Genomic DNA, 21,650 nt, shown 5'->3' with positions numbered 1-21,650 from the left:
ATGACATTTTTTATAAAAAACAATCGATTCCATATCCAACTGACAACTCTATAACAACCAGGACAAGTACAGGTAGACAGTAAGTGTTAAAGAATGGATATTTATTAAAGTATCAAGTGGTCAAGTGGCTGCTTTAAGTCTTACCTCCCACCTGGACAAGAAGGGAAATAACTATCTGAGAATGCTATTCATAGATTACAGCTCAGTGTTCAACACCATAGTCCCCTCCAAGCTCATCACCAAGCTCGGGACCCTGGTACTGAACAACTCCCTCTGCAACTGGATCCTGGACTTCTTAGTGAGCCGGCCCCAGGTGGTGAGAGTAGGCAACAACGCCGCCGCCATGCTGACCCTCAACACATGGGCCCCTCAGGGGTCTGTGCTTAGTGTCCTCCTGTACTCCCTGTTCACCCACGACTATGTGGACACACACGACTCCAACACCATCGCCAAGTTTGCTGACCGACGGCAATGAGACAGCCTACAGGAGGTCAGAGACTTGGCAGTGTGGTGCCAGGACAAAAACCTCTCCCTCAACGTCAGTGAGACCAAGGAGCTGATTGTGGACTATAGGAGACAGAGGGGAGAGCATGCCCCCATCCACATTGACGGGGCTGTAGTGGAGCAGGCCGAGAGCTTTAAGTTTCCTTGGGGTCCACAAGAGTTCCCGACACCATCTCTTCCCCCTCAGGAGGCTGGAAAGATTTGGCATGGGCCCTCAGATACTCAAAATGTTCTACAGCTGCACCATCGAGAGCATCTTGACTGGCTGCATCACCCTCTAAATGGCACACATACACAATGCATACCTCAATTGTCTAAAGTCATAAAAATCCTTCTTTAACCTGTCTCCTCCCCTTCATCTACACTGATAGAAGTGGATTTAACAGGTGGCATCAATAAAGGATCATAGCTTTCACCTGGATTCACCTCGTGAGTTTATGTCATGGAAAGAGCAGGTGTTCCTAATGTTTTGTACACTCAGTGGCTTCATTCTTGTGTATTTTATTCCTCATGTTACTATTTGTATTATATTTTTAACTCTGAATCGTTGGGAAGGGCTTGTAAGCAAGCATTTTAAAGTCTACACCGTTGTATTCGGCGCATGTGACAAATACAAAATTATTTGATTTGAACTTCCTACTCCATCGAAAAATAATGGATTACGAGGCACATTACTAGTTTGACAGACATCGCATAAAATTAGACTTTTATAAAAAAAACTACGGATTTCAGAACCCAAAGAAAAAATGATATTTACACAGGACAAACATAGGTACAAGGAAAGCATTAACAAATTGACCGTTTTATATGTATCAACTGACAATGACTCAATTTAGTCAGTGATGCAGCCCACACTGGTCTTCACTCAACCCCATTATAGCCTTGTTGTACATCGCATATGAACAGTTTCACACTGTTTACATTTTACTGGATTATATCAAGTAAAACTTTGTGATAATTCAGTAGGAACACTAGGCCTACTGTAAACAGACACAGTCCAAATTTTACAGTACTTCTGTCAGAATGGAATATGGCACGGGCAGTTAGGGGGTTAACAGGGCATTGAGCTCAGTCAATCATTTATATATACACTAGATGATTTATAGGGGCACTGTGTTGAAGCCACCGTGCCTCCATCTTGGCACTCCAATATTTTGGAAGGTATAGAAATGCATTTATTAATATCTAAATTTGTTTTTGCCACATGTATTCTATTATAGACACCTTAATGCATACTTTTAAATTATATTATGTGAGCTAAACATAAAACAAATATATATATGCAGTATATACAGTACCAGTCAAAAGTTTGGACACACCTACTAATTCAATGTTTTTTCTTCATTTTTATGAATGCCAAGACCGTGCAAGCTGTCATCAAGGCAAAGAGTGGCTACTTTGAAGAATCTCAAATATAAAATATATTTTGATTTGTTAAACACTTTTTGCATTACTACCTGATTTCTACCACAGGTTCAATGTCTTCACTATTATTCTACAATGTAGAAGATAGTAAAAATAAAGAAAATCCCTTGAATAAACAGGTGTCCAATCCTCTGACTGGTAATGTACATATATATAAAAACATTTTCCATAAAGTAGAATTTTTTGAGATGACTAATGTCACTTTTTCCACTACAACAAAAAAATACTTATATACATGTCATTCTGTCCTTGAAAAATGTAATTGAAGTACTATAAAATTCCAATCATTCCTATGGAGGACTGATCTACCAGGGAGTGCCAATATGGCCGACAGGTGGCTTCAAGCCCTCTCAATCGCCAATACATAATTTGAGTAATCAAGGGTTTATATACATCGTTCGACTCAGTCCGTACGCAGGTAAAGTTGCGACATGCTTTTACTTCTCTGACACTGCGGTCGTCCCTAGTTAGCACAGCCACAAAGTCGTAATTATGGCTAAACCCCGCCCATTTCTACAATTGATCTTCTTAAAATCTGATTTTAAACCTAACCGTAACCTTAACCCTGACCTTAACCACACTGCTAACCTTATGCCTAACCCTAAATTTAAATTAACAACAAAATTATTATTTATTTTTTGGGGCCAATTTTGACTATGTAGCTGTGGCACTTGACTTTGTGTATGTATTATCTAGTGGAAACCTGACAGCGCTGGTAGCTGTCCAGTGGTAGTAGTCAACTCAACTCACACCTCTGATGTTGAAGTTTGAAGAGGAAGACGTCGGACTAACTACTGGATTGAATTGTAGTTTTTGATTTTTCGAAATAGTTTTTACTCTTGGTGGAACGTTGGATATCGAGCAGGTAAGGTCTGATACAGAATCCTCTTCCCTCATTTATCACACACTAGTAGACTAAAGATAAAACCTGATCAAAATAGGTAGCCTACTGTATTCCGTTTTTCTGGTGGATGCTTTTGATTTGTAAATTCATACACGTATTTTATAATTATACTGCTTTCAATGTCTTTTCAATTCAGCATTTGTTGATATGGTGTCTCATTTGTCACGATACTTGTTCTGTGCTGGGCAATACAGTACAGGGACGTAATTTATGCTGCATGCCTAACATTCTGTGTTAAAGATTTACCGGCACCATTGTTTCTTTACAGGGGGTTTCAATCAAGGAAAAGGATTATATCACCGTATTCAATAATTGGTATTCAACACTAATTGAATAACATTTATGTGACAATTTACGTGTACAAAATGGAGGTGATGATGAAGCCATAGTGATGATACCATGATCTGTTCCTGATCCTTGGTCCATCTAATTCCTTTAAACTTAAGATGGAATCAGCAATCGCTCCACCACCTCCTCCTCCTCCTCCTCCTCCACCACCTCCCCTTGCCCCCCCACCACCTCCCCCTGCCCCCTCCCCCAGGCCCCCTCCTCCCCCTGGCATAGGCTTCGGGCCATCCACAGGCCGTCAGCTTAATGTCTCCAAGATGCGTAACTTCAACTGGGATGCGATCCCCAAACACGTGGTGGTGGGCAAACACAACATCTGGACGGAAGAGAAGACCCTGGGAGAGTATGAGCTGGACACTAGGAGGATTGAGGAGCTGTTCAGTCATAGCCAGCAGCAGGGACAGGGACAAAAGGCTCTGAACAGACAGAGTATCAGAGGCAAGCCAACCAACAGCCAGGGCACAGAAGTGGTGAGTTGACCTAACCTTCTGTACCAGGAGTCACTTCTCTAGCTTGATACTGGCAGCTGGAGAGAAGTGTGTGAGTTGTAGCTGAGTACAAGTCAAGAGGTACCACATCAGCTACTTTGCTCCTCGATCAGATACTGTATAAGTCTGTGAGGCGTACATATCCTATCTGGTCCCAGCCAAGGCCTCTCCAATGTCATGCATAATTCTGTCATTCTTCTCTTGCTCATGATTTCTCACCTGAGAGTTTGTATTGAGCATCTATACTTTCTGGGAGTAGACGAGAGACCGAAACAGCATATTGAATATGAATATTTGTTCTGTTTACGACCAAAGATGTTGGATATGTTGACATATGCTCTTTAGACCCTGATTGATTTTCTCAGGAAGTGTGTGTTGTGGAGTTTGTGTGTACATCACAGTATCACAGGGTGATGTGTTGTTTTCCTACAGCCTTTCTGTTGAAACAGGCTCGGTCATGTCGTCATAGTGGCCAGGGTTAGGGTTACGGTTAAGGTGGCTAGGTGGAGGTTGGGAAATACGTCAATTCCATCAGCCCATGGTTCCATGATGGTGCTTTTTTTGGTCTAGGACGGAGCAAAAGTAGTGCACTATAAAGGGAATAGGGTGCCAATTGGGAAGCTACCACTCTCTTAGTGTGGCTTTAGCAAGATTCTTTGTGCACTTCACTTGGATCAAACTCAAGTACATCAGGAAGCAATAATGTATTAGCGAAAGTGTTCCAAACAAGCCAGTCAGCGTGAGCGAAGCTTGGATGCGATTCTACACTGATGTCTTTTTATATGATTCATTAACATGCTGTAACTGGAAGGCTGTCTTACCTTTCTGTCCACACACCTATCAAGCCTTTACCATCATTTGAATGCCAACTGATAGAGTGCTTGATTTGACTAAACTCTCAGAGTATATAGGTTGATTATAAATATTTGCACTCTGCAAGCAGCATGAGTTCATCAGCAGAGGTGATCTAATCTGGTTTAAACGGGTGGGCAGAGTCAATATAGCCTAACTAATCTTCATCAGTTTGCCCAGGGAGAGTAAATGAACCACTAATATGTGCTAATTGTTGCCATACAGTTGATACTTGTATGTATTGTAAACCAGCATTCATTGCTACCTCTATAACAATGAACAGGGCTGTGGGTTCAATTAAGATACAGTACTTCCCTTCCTGTGAGTGATGGTTCTTGATTTTACGGAACTGTTGTGAATCATTGTCCTGGTATACAATGCTATTGTCATATTAACAAACCTATTTTTGATCCTCTACTTTTGTATCTTGTTGTTTGCTAGTGAAACCACCCTGCTGTCACATTTAGGCTACCTTGGCAGTTCAATAAAGGTCAAATGTGGAGCTATTGAAACTGGCCTTTAGTCTCTTACCTGTCCCTGTTTCTAACTCAGTATAGATGAGCATGACGTAGGAATGTCAGTATGTTGACAGCTGTTGCAATAGCTTATCATGGGCTCTCAAAAACAAGTCAATCAAACCAGTAAAATCTTTGCCATCCGTTGTTTGTTTGTGAATGATGATGTATTTGGGATAAAGGAGAAGACTGTTTAAGCTAAATGCTGAGCTCCTGATAGACTCAACGCCTGTTATTGACCTACTGATGTCTTCATGTGTGTGTGTCTGTGTGCGTATGTGTGTTCTGGTATGACAAACATTATTTATTGACTAACTGATGACTTCATGCCTATGTGACCCACCACCCCCAGGTCTCCATTCTGAACTCCAAGAGGAGCATGAATGTTGGGATCTTCCTGAAACAGTTCAAGAGGTATGTCAGAGAGAGGCAAATATAGAATGCATTCCAAATGGCACACTATTCCCTATATAGTGCTTTACTTTTGACCAGAGTCTGATCTAAAGTAGTGCACAATATAGGGAATAGGGTGCCATTTGGGACTCAGACATAAACTGGGAGTGTGCTGAAGGTGTGGAGGGTTTGTCAGATCCACGTGTGTCAAGTTAAAGAAGACACCGTGGTTGCATCTCAAGTATGCAGGTATGCTCAAGTATAAGCAGACATTCCCAGCTCCGTGTGTCTGAGGTACAGCAGCTTGTCCCAACAGGTCGGCTCTACATGATAACACTAATGCAGGAACAGTGCACTCAGGTCATTCCACAAATGAACTATTGAAAAATGGCATTAATGTGTTACTAAACTATTTTCTCTGTAGGCCCACAGTATGACTGTGTTATGTGTTACAATATTACTACATGCCATTGGCTACAGTACCTAATTTTCTGAAGATTGTACTGTTCTCGCAGACAGACAACTCAAAAAGACATAAAAGCCTTATCATCTCAATGTTTTATTATTACATTTATCTGTAATGTCCATTTCTGGATGCAGTTTTCTCTCTTCTGTATTTCTGTGTCAGCGTTTTTATTCTTGTGCTTCTGAGGAAAGAAAACATTGTTCCAGTTCAGCTGTAGGTGTATATGTATAGCAGGTAAGAGCTTGTCTGTGGTTGGTTAAAGTGGAAAAATGCACTAAGAGGGTGTTCAACCCATGGGGAAAGAAGGAGCCTTGCTTACCAGGCTTAATGAAACCTGGCACAGAGGAAATGAGCAACACATTTAGAGACCCAACCCTAGAACATGAGTAATTCAGAAAAAGAATCACTTTGTGTAGTTGGAGATTAATGAATCACAGCACTTCTCCTTGACTAGGCTCCTAGGAGAACCTAGTGGATGAATCAGTCGATGAAGTTTCCAAACCGGTGGCAATTTTAGCATGTAAATCTTGGTGGGGCAAAATATATATATATAAAAATTATGCATGCCAGCAAAGCCACGATACAACACTAAACAATAGATTAATTGCACTATAACGGTGCCCACAAACTGTGGCGGACTGCAATAGCATCGAATAGTCCCCACGATATGAAACTGTTCAGGGGAGTCAGGAACCAATACACGCAGTCAGCCAGGAAAGCAAAGGCTAGCTTTTTCAAGCAGAAATTTGCATCCTGTAGCTCTAACTCCAAAAAGTTTTGGGACACTGTAAAGTCCATGGAGAACAAGAGCACCTCCTTCCAGCTGTCCACTGCACTGAGGCTCGGTAACACGGTCACCACTGATAAATCCATGATAATCGAACATTTCAATAAGCATTTCTCAACGGCTGGTCATGCCTTCCTCCTGGCTACTCCAACCCCGGCCAACGGCTCCGCCCACCCCCCACAGCTACTCGCCCAAGCCTCCCCAGCTTCTCCTTCACCCAAATCCAGACAGCAGATGTTCCGAAAGAGCTGCAAAACCTGGACCCGTACAAATCAGCTGGGCTAGACAATCTGGACCCTCTCTTTCTAAAACTATCCGCCGCCATTGTTGCAACCCCTTGTACCAGCCTGTTCAACCTCTCTTTCGTATCGTCCGAGATCCCTAAAGATTGGAAAGCTGCCGCGGTCATCCCCCTCTTCAAAGGGGGTGACACCCTAGACCCAAACTGTTACAGACCTATATCCATCCTGCCTTGCCTATCTAAAGTCTTTGAAAGCCAAGTTAATAAACAGATCACTGACCATTTCGAATCCCACTGTACCTTCTCCGCTGTGCAATCTGGCTTCCGAGCCGGTCACGGGTGCACCTTAGCCACGCTCAAGGTACTAAACAATATCATAACTGCCATCGATAAAAGACAGTACTGTGCAGCCGTCTTCATCGACCTGGCCAAGGCTTTCGACTCAATCACTGTATTCTTTTGTCAATCACTGTATTCTTATCGGCAGACTCAATAGCCTTGGTTTTTCTAATGACTGCTTTGCCTGGTTCACCAACTACTTTGCAGACAGAGTTCAGTGTGTCAAATCGGAGGGCATGTTGTCCGGACCTCTGGCAGTCTCTATGGGGGTGTCACAGGGTTCAATTCTCGGGCCGACTCTTTTCTCTGTCTTGCTGCGGGCGATTCCCTGATCCACCTCTACGCAGACGAAACCATTCTGTATACTTCTGGCCCTTCCTTGGACACTGTGCTAACTAACCTCCAAACGAGCTTCAATGCCATGCAACACTCCTTCCATGGCCTCCAACTGCTCTTAAATGCTAGTAAAACCAAATGCATGCTCTTCAACTGTTCGCTGCCCGCACCCGCCCGACCGACTAACATTAACATCCTGGACGGTTCCGACCTAGAATATGTGGACAACTATAAATACCTAGGTGTCTGGCTAGACTGTAAACTCTCCTTCCAGACTCGCAGTTTGCAGTTGCAAATGAGAACTTGTTCTCAACTAGCCTACCTGGTTAAATAAAGGTGAAATAATAAATAAAAAGGGCCTACATAAACCTGTCCCAACAGCAGAGTCCCAACAGCAGTCCCAACACTTTACCACTGCTACATCTGGCTATCGCGGAGCCTTGTCTGGCAGCGAAACAGTTAATTCAGCCAATTGACTGCCTTTTTAAAAATCACATCTGATATGGCTGACTTGTTTAAACAAATGTGGTTTCTACTGACACTTGAGATGTACAAACTATGGTATAAGAGAACGACGAGCGGATAAGAGGCAATCCGTACATTTAGATTAAGACATTAATGATCAAGCTAGGACAGACATTATCAATATAGCTATTTGTTCAGCACTTTTTAACTGTACAGCAAACGAATTCAGAACATGGGCCGTTCTTACAGTATTCTACCTGTACCCTAAGTCAGAACCGTAGGATAAATAAAGGGGGCATATAAGAAGACAATGAAAGCTCTTACAATATTCAATGATTGCATTTCTCTAGAACAGGCTATAGGCTACATGTGCACCACGAAGTCAGAACAGTAGGCAAAATTAAGAGGGGAAAAGGGACCAAATTATTAGCATCAGGCACATGGGCTACTAACAGTTTACTACACAACATACACTTAGTAACGTTATCACATTCTTAGCTACAGTATACATATCTCCCTGGCATATTACATAATGTATGCAGCAGCATACAATACATTTTTAGACTCACCTTGTTGTGCTGTGCTCACTTCCTTCCAAACCACTCATTGTTGAATTTGCGATTTACAACTTGTTGTGTAATGTTTATGTCCAATGGCCAAGGAGCACTGATACGTTCTATCTATAATTTCTCTTCATACGACAAGGATTGAAAACGATTTGCCAGTAGATTGTCGACTTCATTCATGATGATGACTGCTAGCTAAGATTTTGAAAGTATGATGTTGACATGATCAGTCCGATCTAAGCTACTGTACATATAACGTGATTTGACATCATATTATCTGTGGCCAATGACCTTGAGCCTTCTTGGATGGGCACTTCTAATGTAACTCTATGTCAGTAGCCAAAGGGCTAGAATTTTCAAGGTCTCCCCTTACACTTCGCGGTGACGTAGTGTCCCCATGAGTGACAGAACACTGAGCCAATCACGGCGTAACTCTCCATATTTTCTGCTGGCTTGCCCCACCACCACAGAAAGCACTGAGCTAGGCTGAAACACCTGCATTTTGGAGCTGCCTTACTCAAGAAAACAAAAAATAGACCATGTTCGTATGCGGCTTTATTAACTCAATTATATATATATTTTTTGTTGTTGTTTGCAAACTGATATGTGACACATATTAATGCCAAAATAACATGCAAAACAGGCAAGCCCCCCTCCCCTCAAATGTGTTTTTCTTTTTTTGCAAAACATGTGGGGCTCAAAAAAGGTAGGTCTCTGCCGCATCTGCCCTGAATGATGGGTCGCCCCTGTTCCAAAGTTATGTTGGTTATAATACAGTAACTGATCAGTGTCTGTGTCTCTCCCCAGGCCAGTAGGGGACATGATCAAGGACATCAGTTCAGGAAACGGATTGAAATTTGGGACAGGTAAACTGAAGGAGCTGTGTAAGCTGCTGCCAGAGAAAGAAGAGGTACAGTACTTCACACAGCCTTTCCCAGTAGACAAGCATAGATCAAGCCGCTGTCTCTTTGGCACTCTTGTCCCACATAGGGCAAGCTCCAGTTCGACCACCATTGTGGGAGCTGAGGTTTTCCGCCAGCTTGCCGCCATTGTTGATGCTAACTACCACAGTGAACTGATCATATTTAGCTTGAGAGACAGTTATAACAGTGTTCTCCCAAGTTACAACCCTTACCATAATTGTCTTACTAAGATGAATACGTGTTGTGTGTGTGCAGGTGAAGCAGCTAGTTGGGTTTAAAGGGGACCAGTCAGCTCTTCCTGAAGCAGACCTGTTTATGATGCTACTTATCAAGGTTCCCAGGTGAGTGAGTGAGTGAGTGAGTGAGTGAGTGAGTGAGTGAGTGAGTGAGTGAGTGTTGAACCGTCTACAAACATCTAATTCACCGTTTTGAACAGTTTTGTGTTTTCTATGTCTTGAATGCCTGTTGTGTTATAGAATATGAATCATTATTCGTACCCTTTCTTTTAGTTATGAGGAGCGCCTCAACAGTTTAGTTCTCAAAGAAGAGTTTTTTCCACTCATGGATGAAATGAAACAATCCATCGCCACCATGATCACAGCTGGAAAAGGTAGAGTTTGCGTCTGCATGTGATCTGGATCTTAATAAGGCCAGTGTGTATCTGTACTAAACTCAACTGTCTCTTCTGTCTCTTCTGTCTCTTCTGTCTCTTCTGTCTCTTCTGTCTCTTCTGTCTGTCTGTCTGTCTGTCTGTCTGTCTGTCTGTCTGTCTGTCTGTCTGTCTGTCTGTCTGTCTGTCTGTCTGTCTGTCTGTCTGTCTGTCTGTCTGTCTGTCTGTCTGTCTGTCTGTCTGTCTGTCTGTCTGTCTGTCTGTCTGTCCGTCCGTCCGTCCGTCCGTCCGTCCGTCCGTCCGTCCGTCCGTCTCTCCCTCCAGAGCTGTTAGAGAGTGACGATCTACACTCTGTGATCCGCCTGGTTCTGAAGACTGGAAACTACATGAACGCTGTGAGTGGAAAACAATGATATCATCGATTATATAATATACTGTATACCTTTATATATGTTATAAACTCATTCTACAAGCTTTGAGTAATCCTCACGTTAATTTGTCAGCCTTACTGACTGTCTCTCACTTGTCCTCTGTGTGTCCATAGGGTGGCTATGCCGGCAGTGCCATTGGCTTCAGGGTGGCATCGCTACTGAAACTAGTGGACACAAGGGCCAACAAACCAGGCATGAACCTCATGCACTATGTAGTCATGGTAAGGAGAACCCTTATTTAAAACTTATCCTTTATCTAGAATATTGTTTGTCTCTGATGCAACAGTTGTTCATGTTTATGTCGATTGTAGCAAGCTCAGAAGGTTGATGTGGCCCTGCTGAAATTCCCGGACAAACTCACACACATCGCTGATGCAGCAAGGTACAGATACAGAGTGTCTTACACGCTTCAACAATATCTTTAATATTGCTGTTTGCCCCACAGTAAGGCATTCTATTGTAATGATTGTGCTTTTCTGTTTGTCTGTATTGAATGATTGATATTTGTGTTCTGCCCCCCCTGTAGGATCCATAAGGAGGACATAGAGAGTGAGTTTCAGAGAGAATTGAAGAAAGTAAAGGAGGCGAAGGAGGAGGCGCAGAAACAGGAGGAGCTACGGGCTCAGATGGAGAACTTTCTCAAGGTGAGGTAGCCTGCCTGTGTATTCTCCATTCCTTTCAGATCTTGTATCGCTACTTTCCCCAATACTGTATACCTATATAATGTTTCCAGGGCCACAAGTTTTACCTGACCACATAACCTGACCAGAAAAAACTCTGGGCCCTTAGCCTTAATAACCTCTGGTGGTAATTCTACAACTCTAGGACCAGTGATGAGGTTATTGATGTTTGTGGTCCCCTGTAGGTTCAAAAATGTACATTGCGACCCTAATGGCACCCTTTTCCCTTTGTATAGTGCACTACTTTTGACCAGGACCCATAGGGGTCTATTCAACACTGCTGCACTACAGTGGGGCAAAAAAAAGTATTTAGTCAGCCAACAATTGTGCAAGTTCTCCCACTTAAAAAGATGAGAGAGGCCTGTAATTTCCATCATAGTTACACTTCAACTATGACAGACAAAATGAGAAAAAAAATCCAGAAAATCACATTGTAGGATTGTTTATGAATTTATTAGCAAATTATGGTGGAAAATAAGTATTTGGTCACCTACAAACAAGCAAGATTTCTGGCTCTCACAGACCTGTAACTTCTTCTTTAAGAGGCTCCTCTGTCCTCCACTCGTTACCTGTATTAATGGCACCTGTTTGAACCTGTTATCAGTATAAAAGACACCTGTCCACAACCTCAAACAGTCACACTCCAAACTCCACTATGGCCAAGCCCAAGGAGCTGTCAAAGGACACCAGAAACAAAATTGTAGACCTGCAACAGGCTGGGAAGACTGAATCTGCAATAGGTAAGCAGCTTGGTTTGAAGAAATCAACTGTGGGAGCAATTATTAGGACATGGAAGACATACAAGACCACTGATAATCTCCCCACTCAAGATCTCACCCCGTGGGGTCAATATGATCACAAGAACGGTGAGCAAAAATCACAGAACCACACGGGGGGACCTAGTGAATGACCTGCAGAGAGCTGGGACCAAAGTAACAAAGCCTACCATCATTAACACACTACGCCGCCAGGGACTCAAATCCTGCAGTGCCAGACGTGTCCCCCTGCTTAAGCCAGTACATGTCCAGGCCCGTCTGAAGTTTGCTAGAGAGCATTTGGATGATCCAGAAGAAGATTGGGAGAATGTCATATGGTCAGATGAAACCAAAATAGAACTTTTTAGTAAAAACTCAACTTGTCATGTTTGGAGGACAAAGAATGCTGAGTTGCATCCAAAGAACACCATACCTACTGTGAAGCATGGGGGTGGAAAAATCATGCTTTTGGGCTGTTTTTCTGCAAAGGGACCAGGACGACTGATCCGTGTAAAGGAAAGAATAAATGGGGCCATGTATCGTGAGATTTTGAGTGAAAACCTCTTTCCATCAGCAAGGGCATTGAAGATGAAACGTGGCTAGGTCTTTCAGCATGACAATGATCCCAAACACACCGCCCGGGCAACGAAGGAGTGGCTTCGTAAGAAGCATTTCAAGGTCCTGGAGTGGCCTAGCCAGTCTCCAGATCTGAACCCCATAGAAAATCTTTGGAGTGAGTTGAAAGTCCGTGTTGCCCAGCAACAGCCCCAAAACATCACTGCTCTAGAGGAGATCTGGAGGAATGGGCCAAAATACCAGCAACAGTGTGTGAAAACCTTGTGAAGACTTACAGAAAACATTTGACCTCTGTCATTGCCAACAAAGGGTATATAACAAAGTATTGAGATAAACTTTTGCTATTGACCAAATACTTATTTTCCAACATAATTTGCAAATAAATTAATTAAAAATCCTACAATGTGATTTTCTGGATTTTTTTTCTCATTTTGTCTGTCATATAGTTGAAGTGTACCTATGATGAAAATTACAGGCCTCTCTCATCTTTTTAAGTGGGAGAACTTGCACAATTGGTGGCTGACTAAATACATTTTTGCCCCCCTGTATATGGGGAACAGGGTGCCATTTGGGACACAACCTTTGTTATTTCTGTTCTGTGTGTGGTCCCTTGTAGGAAGCAGAGTGTCGTCTGGCTGAGACTGAGCTCTCTCTGCAGTCGCTGGGTTCAGTCAGTGACTCAGTGGCTGAGTACTTCTGTGAAGACCCCAGCAAGTTCAGACTGAATGAATGCTGCTCCATCTTCAACTCTTTCTGTGAGAAATTCCTGAAGGCCATCCAGGTAAAAAATAGTGTATATACTCCTTTTGCATACTATTATTTTATGCTCTCTGATTTACTGACTGCCATCTTGGCCTCCTTGAGAACATAGATCTCCATCTCACTCTTTTCTGTGTGAGGACTTTTGGCTGGATTTTGTCTTCAATGACTATCTCTGTAGTTTCTCTTTTCTCTTTAACCTTCCCTGATTGCTTGGTAGATTCCAGTGTTCATTGCCTCTGGCTCCCTAACATGTGTTATTGTATCTGTGTGTAGGAGAACCGTGATCGTGAGGTGGCGGAGGTAAAGAGGAGAACCAGAGACAGACTGCTGAGTGATGCTAATGCTGCTAAACGCCGTTCCACCGCCACCTGCTCCATACGGGACAAGGCCGTGGAGGGTGTGGCCCTGGAGTCCGTACTACGGAAGTTGGTCAAACTTTCTTTTGAAATATAATCTGTTATTTTCTGGTTTTCTTTTTTAAACGTGTTTTTCTTTTTTTCTGTAAAAGTGTGTTGTGACATTCATATGAACTTTGAATAAAGTTTGATTTGATTTAGGGTCCTGACCAGTCGTGTGTCCCAAAGGAGAAAAGGCTCGGGCATGCCCTCCCCCACCATTAGCAGACTGTCAGAGGTTCCCATTCAAGCAAACCTTCCCTCGGCAGAACGGGGAAATCGAGGTTGTGTCAAGGCCACGGAGGTGTGTAAGGAGAATGAGTGGAACTCAGCCAGAGATCTGGCTGGGACCTCTCAGAGTGACCAGAAGGACCAGTCCCACAGCAAAAGGAACCTGAAGGAGAATGTGGTTCCACATCCTGAGGAGACACAGCAGAACCCTAAGAAACCACATGGTTCTACACAGCCAACCAGGAGAACCGGTAGCAGCAGCTCCTCCTCCTGCACCTCCACAGGTAGACCCATCTCAGTGACGATGAAGGACAAGGAGGAAAAGGAGGAGGAGGAGGGAAATGAGGAAGAAGCCCAGAAGTTGCGTGAAGTGTCCAGGAAGGTTCTGAGGTATCAGAGCAGCCGTGGTAGTCTTTCGTCTGAGGAGTACGGCCTGGAGCAGCAGAAGTCTCCTAATGCCACCAATAATACTAACACCTCCACAAGATCACCTAACGCTACGTCCACTAATGCTACATCCTCCACCATCTCCACCATCACCACCACCTCCCCTCACCAGAGGACCTTCCAAGAGGACAGACAGCGGCTGCTGGGAGATGCATGTAGAGGCAGCGAGAGCCTGGCTAGATACCTCCTCAACCCTCACCTCTCCCCCAAGGAAATACTCAACCGCAGACACACCTTCACCCTCACCCCTAAAGCCCCTCCTACTGAGGAAGAGGAAGAGGATGATCTGTTTACTTTTCCTGCTACACCATCTCCTACTCTGGGGGTCACAGGGAGGATGAAGTCAGAAGACACTGATCTGAAGTCCCTGAAACAAAGAGCCTCTGGAGGACCTAACCGTACCAACCTCCCTGGCCACTCTGAGAAGCCTTGTGTCCGAGGCCTGGTGTCAAATAGCTCCATGTCAAAACACATAGACTTGACAACAAGTCTCAACATCCCCAGGGACTCTGAAAACAGAGGCTTGGAGGTAGTCACCATCCCTCACCACTCTGAGACATCTGGTGCCCAGCAGGAGAAGGTGTCCAACAGCTTGTCAGCAGCAGAGAGGCCTACACACATAGAGCTAGGAGAGCTGAACCAAGACAAGAGCTCCTCTATAGTCAAGACAAAACCTCCCTCCTTACACCTAGAACTGAACCAGAACCAGGATGAGGAGATAAAGGAGTTTTCTCCCGCTCCTCTCCATATACTCGTCTCCCAGAAACCCAAACAGGCTGACCCTCCTCAGAGCCCCAAACACAATATGGCTAACCCTTCTAAGAGCCCGAAGCCCAAACTTTCAGAGGGCAACGGATTCATGTCTTTTTTTAAACGCCTGGGAGAGAGGAGCAAGCCAATGTGAGGAATCTGGTGTCCAAGACCTGATGTTCAAGACCTGATGTTCAAGACCTGATGTTCAAGACCTGATGTTCAAGACCTGGTGTTCAAGACCTGGTGTACAAGAGTGTGAGCATAGAGACCTACACACACTTTGTCCAGGACACTTTGTCCAGGACAAAGGAGTCTGTCCTGGACAAGCCCTGAGCCCGAAGCCCAAACCAGACGGCTATGGATTGATGTCCTTCTTTGAACGCCTGGGGAAGAAGAGCAAGCCTTGCTAACAACAAGGATATAGACTCTAGACTTGCTCTAGACTCCTGATTCATCTATTAATTCAGATTCAGACTACTAAGGCAGATGTTTCATTGTTCTATGGACCTGGCCCTATGGACTATTAAATATATGTATATCCATCCAGCCATTAATTTTTATAAAGGTTTAATTCAAACAGATTGTTGAAGTGGATTTGAAGTGGAAAATGTATGATATGTTGGGACTGGGAGAATTTGTCCAAAAGTGCAGTGTGAACTTTATTCCACTAGGTGGCAGAGTGAGATAACAACGCCACATGTAGTGTGCCTGTAGGCCAGTGGTTCGCAACCAGGGGTACTAGGACTCCTAGGGGTACTTGGCCTATCGACAAAGGGTACTTGAGAACACTAATACGACCATAGACCTACTGGTAAAATACACAAGAGGGGGTACTTCAGGGGTACTCCAGGCAGAGTTAAATTCAGTTGGTGGTACAGTAACCAAAAACAGTTGGAAACCACCGCTGTAGGCCACCAACAAATGACTGTTTATTTATTCTACCACCACATATTCCCACAAAGAGGAGCATGACACTTACCCTAATTTGTTACAAATGTCTTTAATAATAGTGATATTCTTACATCAGTATTCTTCTCACTGAATATGCACAGCAAAATAAAACCACTGTTGAGTAGGAGGAGCCAATGTAATCTTTGTCTTGGAAAATACTGGAACTATCTTTGCCATTTACAGTAGTATTGCAATATATTGCCGGAGGATATATTTACAGAGCTGTAGAAATGACATTCAATTAATTTCGAGCGACGAGGGCCTGTAAAGAGAAGTAAACAGTATTAAGATAAAAAAAACATTTCATGGACAGAATGTTAAAGAATAAAAGTGTTTTGTATTACATTTATCACGTAATTTCTTATTTTTATAAAAGTGTTCCTCTTCTCTTGCTGTTTTGAAAAGAACACAACCGTGGTGAATATTTCTCGTCTGCTCTTAGTAGTCTTATACAAACAACAAAACACTATTGCTCTTATTGGGGTCAGTGTTACAAAGACAGCCAGTGTCTTAGCCAGGCACAGCCAGCTGAATGGCAGGCAGCTCCATGGTGGGGAGGACGGCACTAATCCCAAACCAAGTTTTTGAGGTCTCAGTTTTCAGAATTGGAGAGAGCCAGGCCATGGGCCCTTGTCAAAGGTAGTGCACTATATAGGGAATAGGGTGCCATTTGGGATGCAACCCAAGTTACCAGCACCTGGTGGCATAGCACAACGGTGGGAGAGGGACCCAGCAAGTACTCCCCAAACTGCTTCAGTATGTGGCCCCCAGCACCCCAGCCTCCACCTGCCTCCCCAAGGATGTACCCCCCTGTACCCCAGCTAGCCTGCCGCTCTGCCAGGACCAAGGATCCCCTGCCTCTCTTGGCAGCCAGGGCCTCAGCATGAAGCCCCAGAATGTACCCCTTGCATCCTGCTCTGCACCATGTATCCCGCTCTGCCATTCTACCAGGTGTAGGGACACCTAGCTAGGCCAGGCAAGCAGGCCTAACCCCTGCGGGTGGGTGAGGGATTACCTTGTTGTGTTGTCGAGATCTCTGGGAGAGAGGAGTGAATGTGGGTTAAACCTATTGAACTTGAGGGCTCTGCAGGCAACGGACATCAGAGTGTGGCACTGTTTGTGACTTGAGTCGTGATTATAAAAAAAATGTATTGAACATTTTTTTAACTAGGAAAGTCAGTTAAGAACAAATTCTTATTTACAATGACGGCCTACCAAAAGGCAGAAGGCCTCCTGCGGGGACGGGGGCTGGAATTAAAAATAAAAGTAAATTATATAAAAATATAGAACAACACTACATAAAGAGAGACCTAAGAAAACAACATAGCATGGCAGCAACACATGACAACACAGCATGGTAGCAAAACAACATGAAAACAATATGGTAGCAACACAACATGGCCGTAGCACAACATGGTAGCAGCACAAAGCAGAGTGCGAACATTATTGGGCACAGACAACAAAACAAAGGGCAAGAAGGTAAAGACAACAATACATCGTGCAAAGCAGCAACAACTGTCAGTAAGCGTGTCCATGATTGAGTCTTTGAATGAAGAGATTGAGATAAAACTATCCAGTTTTACCTTTCACCTTGTTGCAGCTTGTTTCAGTCGCTAGTTTCAGCGAACTGAAAAGACGAGCGACCCAGGGATGTGTGTGCTTTGGGGACCTTTAACAGAATGTGACTGGCAGAACGGGTGTTGTATGTGGAGGATGAGGGCTGCAGTAGATATCTCATATATGGGGGAGTGAGGCCTAAGAGGGTTTTATAAATAAGCATCAACCAGTGGGTCTTGTGACAGGTATACAGAGATGACCAGTTTACAGAGGAGTATAGAGTGGAGTGATGTTTCCTATAAAGAGCGTTGGTGGCCAATCTGATGGCCGAATGGTAAAGAACATCTAGCCGCTCGAGAGCACCCTTACCTGCTGGTCTATAAATTAGGTCTCCGTAATCTAGCATGGTAGGATGGTGATCTGAATCAGGGTTAGTTTGGCAGCTGGGGTGAAACAGGAGCAATAACGATAGAGGAAACCAATTCTAGATTAACTTTAGCCTGCAGCTTTGATATGTGCTGAGAGAAGGACAGTGTACCATCTAGCCATACTCCCAAGTACTTGAATGAGGTGACTACCTCAAGCTCAAAACCCCCAGAGCTAGTAATCACACCTGTGGGGAGAGGGGCAATCTTCTTACCAAACCACATGACCTTTGTTTTGGAGGTGTTCAGAACAAGGTTAAGGGCAGAGAAAGCTTGTTGGACACAAAGAAAGCTTTGTTGTAGAGCATTTAACACAAAAAACCCGGGGAGGGGCCAGCTGAGTATGAGACTGTATCATCTGCATATAAATGGATGAGAGAGCTTCTTACTACCAGAGCTATGTTGTTGATGTAAGTTGAGAAGAGTGTAGCTGAATTTTGTGGAAATATTAAATGAATGTAGGAGAATATAATCCATTAGATCTGGTAAAAGATAATACAAAGAAAAAGCATGTTTTTTGTACATCTTTGAAATGCAAGAGAAAGGCCGTAATGTATTATGCCAGCCCAGGCGCAATTTAGATTTTGGCCACTAGATGGCAGCAGTGTATGTGCAAAGTGTTCGACTGATCCAGTGAACCATTGCATTTCTGTTCAAAATGTTGTATCAAGACTGCCCAAATATGCCTAATTGGTTTATTAATACATTTTCAAGTTCATAACTGTGCACTCTCCTCAAACAATAGCATGGTATTATTTCACTGTAATAGCTACTGCAAATTGGACAGTGCAGTGAAATTAACAAGAATTTAAGCTTTCTTCCAATATCAGATATGTCTATGTCCTGGGAAATGTTCTTGTTTCTTACAACCTCATGCTAATCACATTAGCCTATGTTAGGTCAACCGTCCCGCAGGGGACCCACCGATCTTGTAGAGGTTATTAACTAGGCAATTCAGTTAAGAATAGATTTGTATTTACAGTGATGGCCTACCCCGCCCAAACCCGGAGGACACTGGGCCAATCATGCGCCGCCCTATGGGACTCCCAATCCAGATGTGATACAGCTTTCAAAACCAGGGACTATAGTGACGCCTCTTGCACCGAGCTGCAGTGCCTTAGACCGCTTCGCCACTAGGGAGCCCAAGTATATATTTTACTACTTTCGACAAGAGGTAGTACACTTATCTACGAAATAGGGTGCCATTTGGGACATGGACGTTAAGTACATGTACGTGTAGAGGAGGAGCAGCTAGTCTGGTTTCTGGTATCTACTGTATAGTCTGGTTTCTGGTATCTACTGTACAGTCTGGTTTCTGGTATCTACTGTATAGTCTGGTTTCTGGTATCTACTGTACAGTCTGGTTTCTGGTATATACTGTATAGTCTGGTTTCTGGTATCTACTGTACAGTCTGGTTTCTGGTATCTACTGTACAGTCTGGTTTCTCTTATCGACTGTACAGTCTGGTTTCTCTTATCTACTGTACTGTCTGGTTTCTGTTATCTACTGTACAGTCTGGTTTCTGTGGCTGCTGCTGAGTCTGCCTGTCTGTCTGGCTGCCATTTGGGCTGGATGCAGTCTCCATAGCAACCCCATCTCTTACAATGCAACCCTGAGACGGCCGTCTATGCCCGCCCCCGCACCTCCTCCACCCCTCCTCCCCCTCTTTACCCCCTCCACACCTGTGTCAGCATAAACACATCACCTCCTATTGCCACCATGTATCGCCCTCCTCTCTCTCTCCTTTGACTCCCTCACTCTTTCTCTCCTCCAACTAGATGCACCAGTTTTCTAAACCCCTTAATGAAGTACTTTGTGGCTCTGGAAGAGAACAAAAGAATCGTGAGGATCAAAAGCCTTTGTTGTTGAAACACCAGAGATGCTCCTGGACTGCGTTCCAAATGGCACTATTTCCCTAAATAGAGCATCACTATATAATGCACTACTTACCCCATGGGCCCTGGTCAGAAGTAGTGTACCATAAAGGGAACAGGGAGCCATTTGGGACGCCTCCTCTGGCCTTATTGGGTGTGGATTGGGGTATTTTTAGACATCTCTTCTGAAAGCATCGCCTTGCATGCTCCACTGCACCCAACATGTACCCCCTATCCATACCCCCCAACCCCGTAGCACCACCCCACCCTCTTGTCTTTCACCCTTCAGGATACAGAAGTCCTAGCTGGTCTGCTCTACTGTTTTCACATCCCTTAATCACATTCCCCCCTCCACTTCTCATCCATAAAGATAAGCCATTTCTACTGTGGGTTTATCCAACCGCTAGATCCATTATTTGGAATCTTGTTTGGAATCCTAGTTCATCCCCACCCCCTCCCTCAGTTGCTCAATGGGTAGGCATCTAAGTGATCTGTATAAAAGTCTAGCTAGACCATTAGGCTATATTTATTAATGGTAAATACAGTCATTAGGGCTTGGCCATTGTCTTCTGTACAGCTTCTCTGTGTGTTCCTTATATCTTAAATAGCAGCCTGATTACGACACCAGAGAAGGGAGTGAAAAGCATCCTTTGTCCTTTTATGGGCAGGGGGTGGGGTTAAAACAAGTTACACCCTATTGCAGCAGACAGTCTTATCCCTCCATCACATTCTGAAGATGCTCCACCTCATTTACATCTCATTTACATGCCGTATATCCCATTGGACAGCCAAACACCTCCCACTGCTCTCTAAGCCAATCAATAACAGTATTTGTACGGATCCGCCCCTCCCTCCCTTCCTTTCTCTTCTCCTTCCCCTCCCAGTCTCTCGCTCCTTTTCTTCCCAAACACAGCAGACACCCTGCCCTTTATTCCTGTCTCACCGTTCTCTCTGTGTATTCTGTTATAACACAGTAGGACTCTGACAATGGACAGCTGTGGACTTGGATGCTGACACTTCTCTCTAAGGCTGCCTGGAAATTCATGTGAGTACAATCCTCCCATTCCGCTTCTCTCTGTCTGTCTCGCTGTTTTCTCGGTGCTTTCTCCCCAAGCCAGCCGTAGTGCAGTGCAGTGCTATGTCCAGGGTTTCTCGCAACATATGGATGCAAAGAAGAGTTTGAATAATTGATTACAGTATCTCGTCTGGTATCTGTGCCTCAGTTCGGTGAATCTCAGAACAGGAACAAGCAGTGATTATTGACCACTTGGCATCTACGGCTCTGAGCTGTTGCTGTAGCTTTTCTATTCATAAGAGGGGAAATGGCATTGTATGTGAGTGGGAAATGGCACATGCACACACACCTCTCCATTTTAGCTCCTGACTGCTTGCTCTGCTCATTAGCAGGTGGGCATCAATGCTGCAGTCTATGGGTAGGGCTCATGGCTGGATGAGGTTACTGTATTTTGGATAATTTATCCTATGTTTATCTATATTTATGTTGTTTCAATGTTATATTCTGAAATTGCTATGTTATGTTTCAATGTTACACTCTTAGAAAAGAAATGTGCTAAAATGCTTCTCCAGCTGTCCCCAAAGTAGAACCCTTTGACTAACCCTTTTTGGTTCCAGGTAGAACCATTATGGTTC

At 43.9% G+C, this 21,650-nt stretch overlaps 2 protein-coding genes across 2 annotated transcripts in view; both read left to right on the top strand.

Moving 5' to 3' along the window:
* The first annotated feature begins 2,529 nt into the window (after nt 1-2,529).
* LOC112267009 (inverted formin-2) lies at nt 2,530-16,488 on the top strand. Its single transcript, XM_024444999.2, has 13 exons — nt 2,530-2,794; nt 3,102-3,651; nt 5,389-5,450; nt 9,437-9,539; nt 9,808-9,893; nt 10,062-10,162; nt 10,487-10,557; nt 10,707-10,814; nt 10,905-10,975; nt 11,120-11,237; nt 13,221-13,385; nt 13,640-13,791; nt 13,924-16,488. Exons 2-13 carry the CDS (start codon nt 3,280-3,282, stop codon nt 15,341-15,343), a joined length of 2,829 nt encoding a protein of 942 aa, XP_024300767.2. The 5' UTR covers nt 2,530-2,794; nt 3,102-3,279; the 3' UTR covers nt 15,344-16,488.
* Nucleotides 16,489-20,878: 4,390 nt separating this feature from the next.
* The window catches only part of LOC112267008 (tripartite motif-containing protein 3), a 44,406-nt gene continuing 43,634 nt past the window's right edge, over nt 20,879-21,650 (top strand). The window contains exon 1 of the mRNA XM_042297348.1: nt 20,879-21,045. The gene's annotated coding sequence lies outside the window, so the exon portion shown is untranslated. The remainder of the gene's footprint in view (nt 21,046-21,650) is intronic.

The sequence above is a fragment of the Oncorhynchus tshawytscha genome, linkage group LG14, assembly GCF_018296145.1.
Source record: "Oncorhynchus tshawytscha isolate Ot180627B linkage group LG14, Otsh_v2.0, whole genome shotgun sequence".
Taxonomy (NCBI): Eukaryota; Metazoa; Chordata; class Actinopteri; order Salmoniformes; family Salmonidae; genus Oncorhynchus; species Oncorhynchus tshawytscha.
Note: the sequence above shows the minus strand (reverse complement) of the source record. Positions and strands in the feature narration are given on the sequence as shown.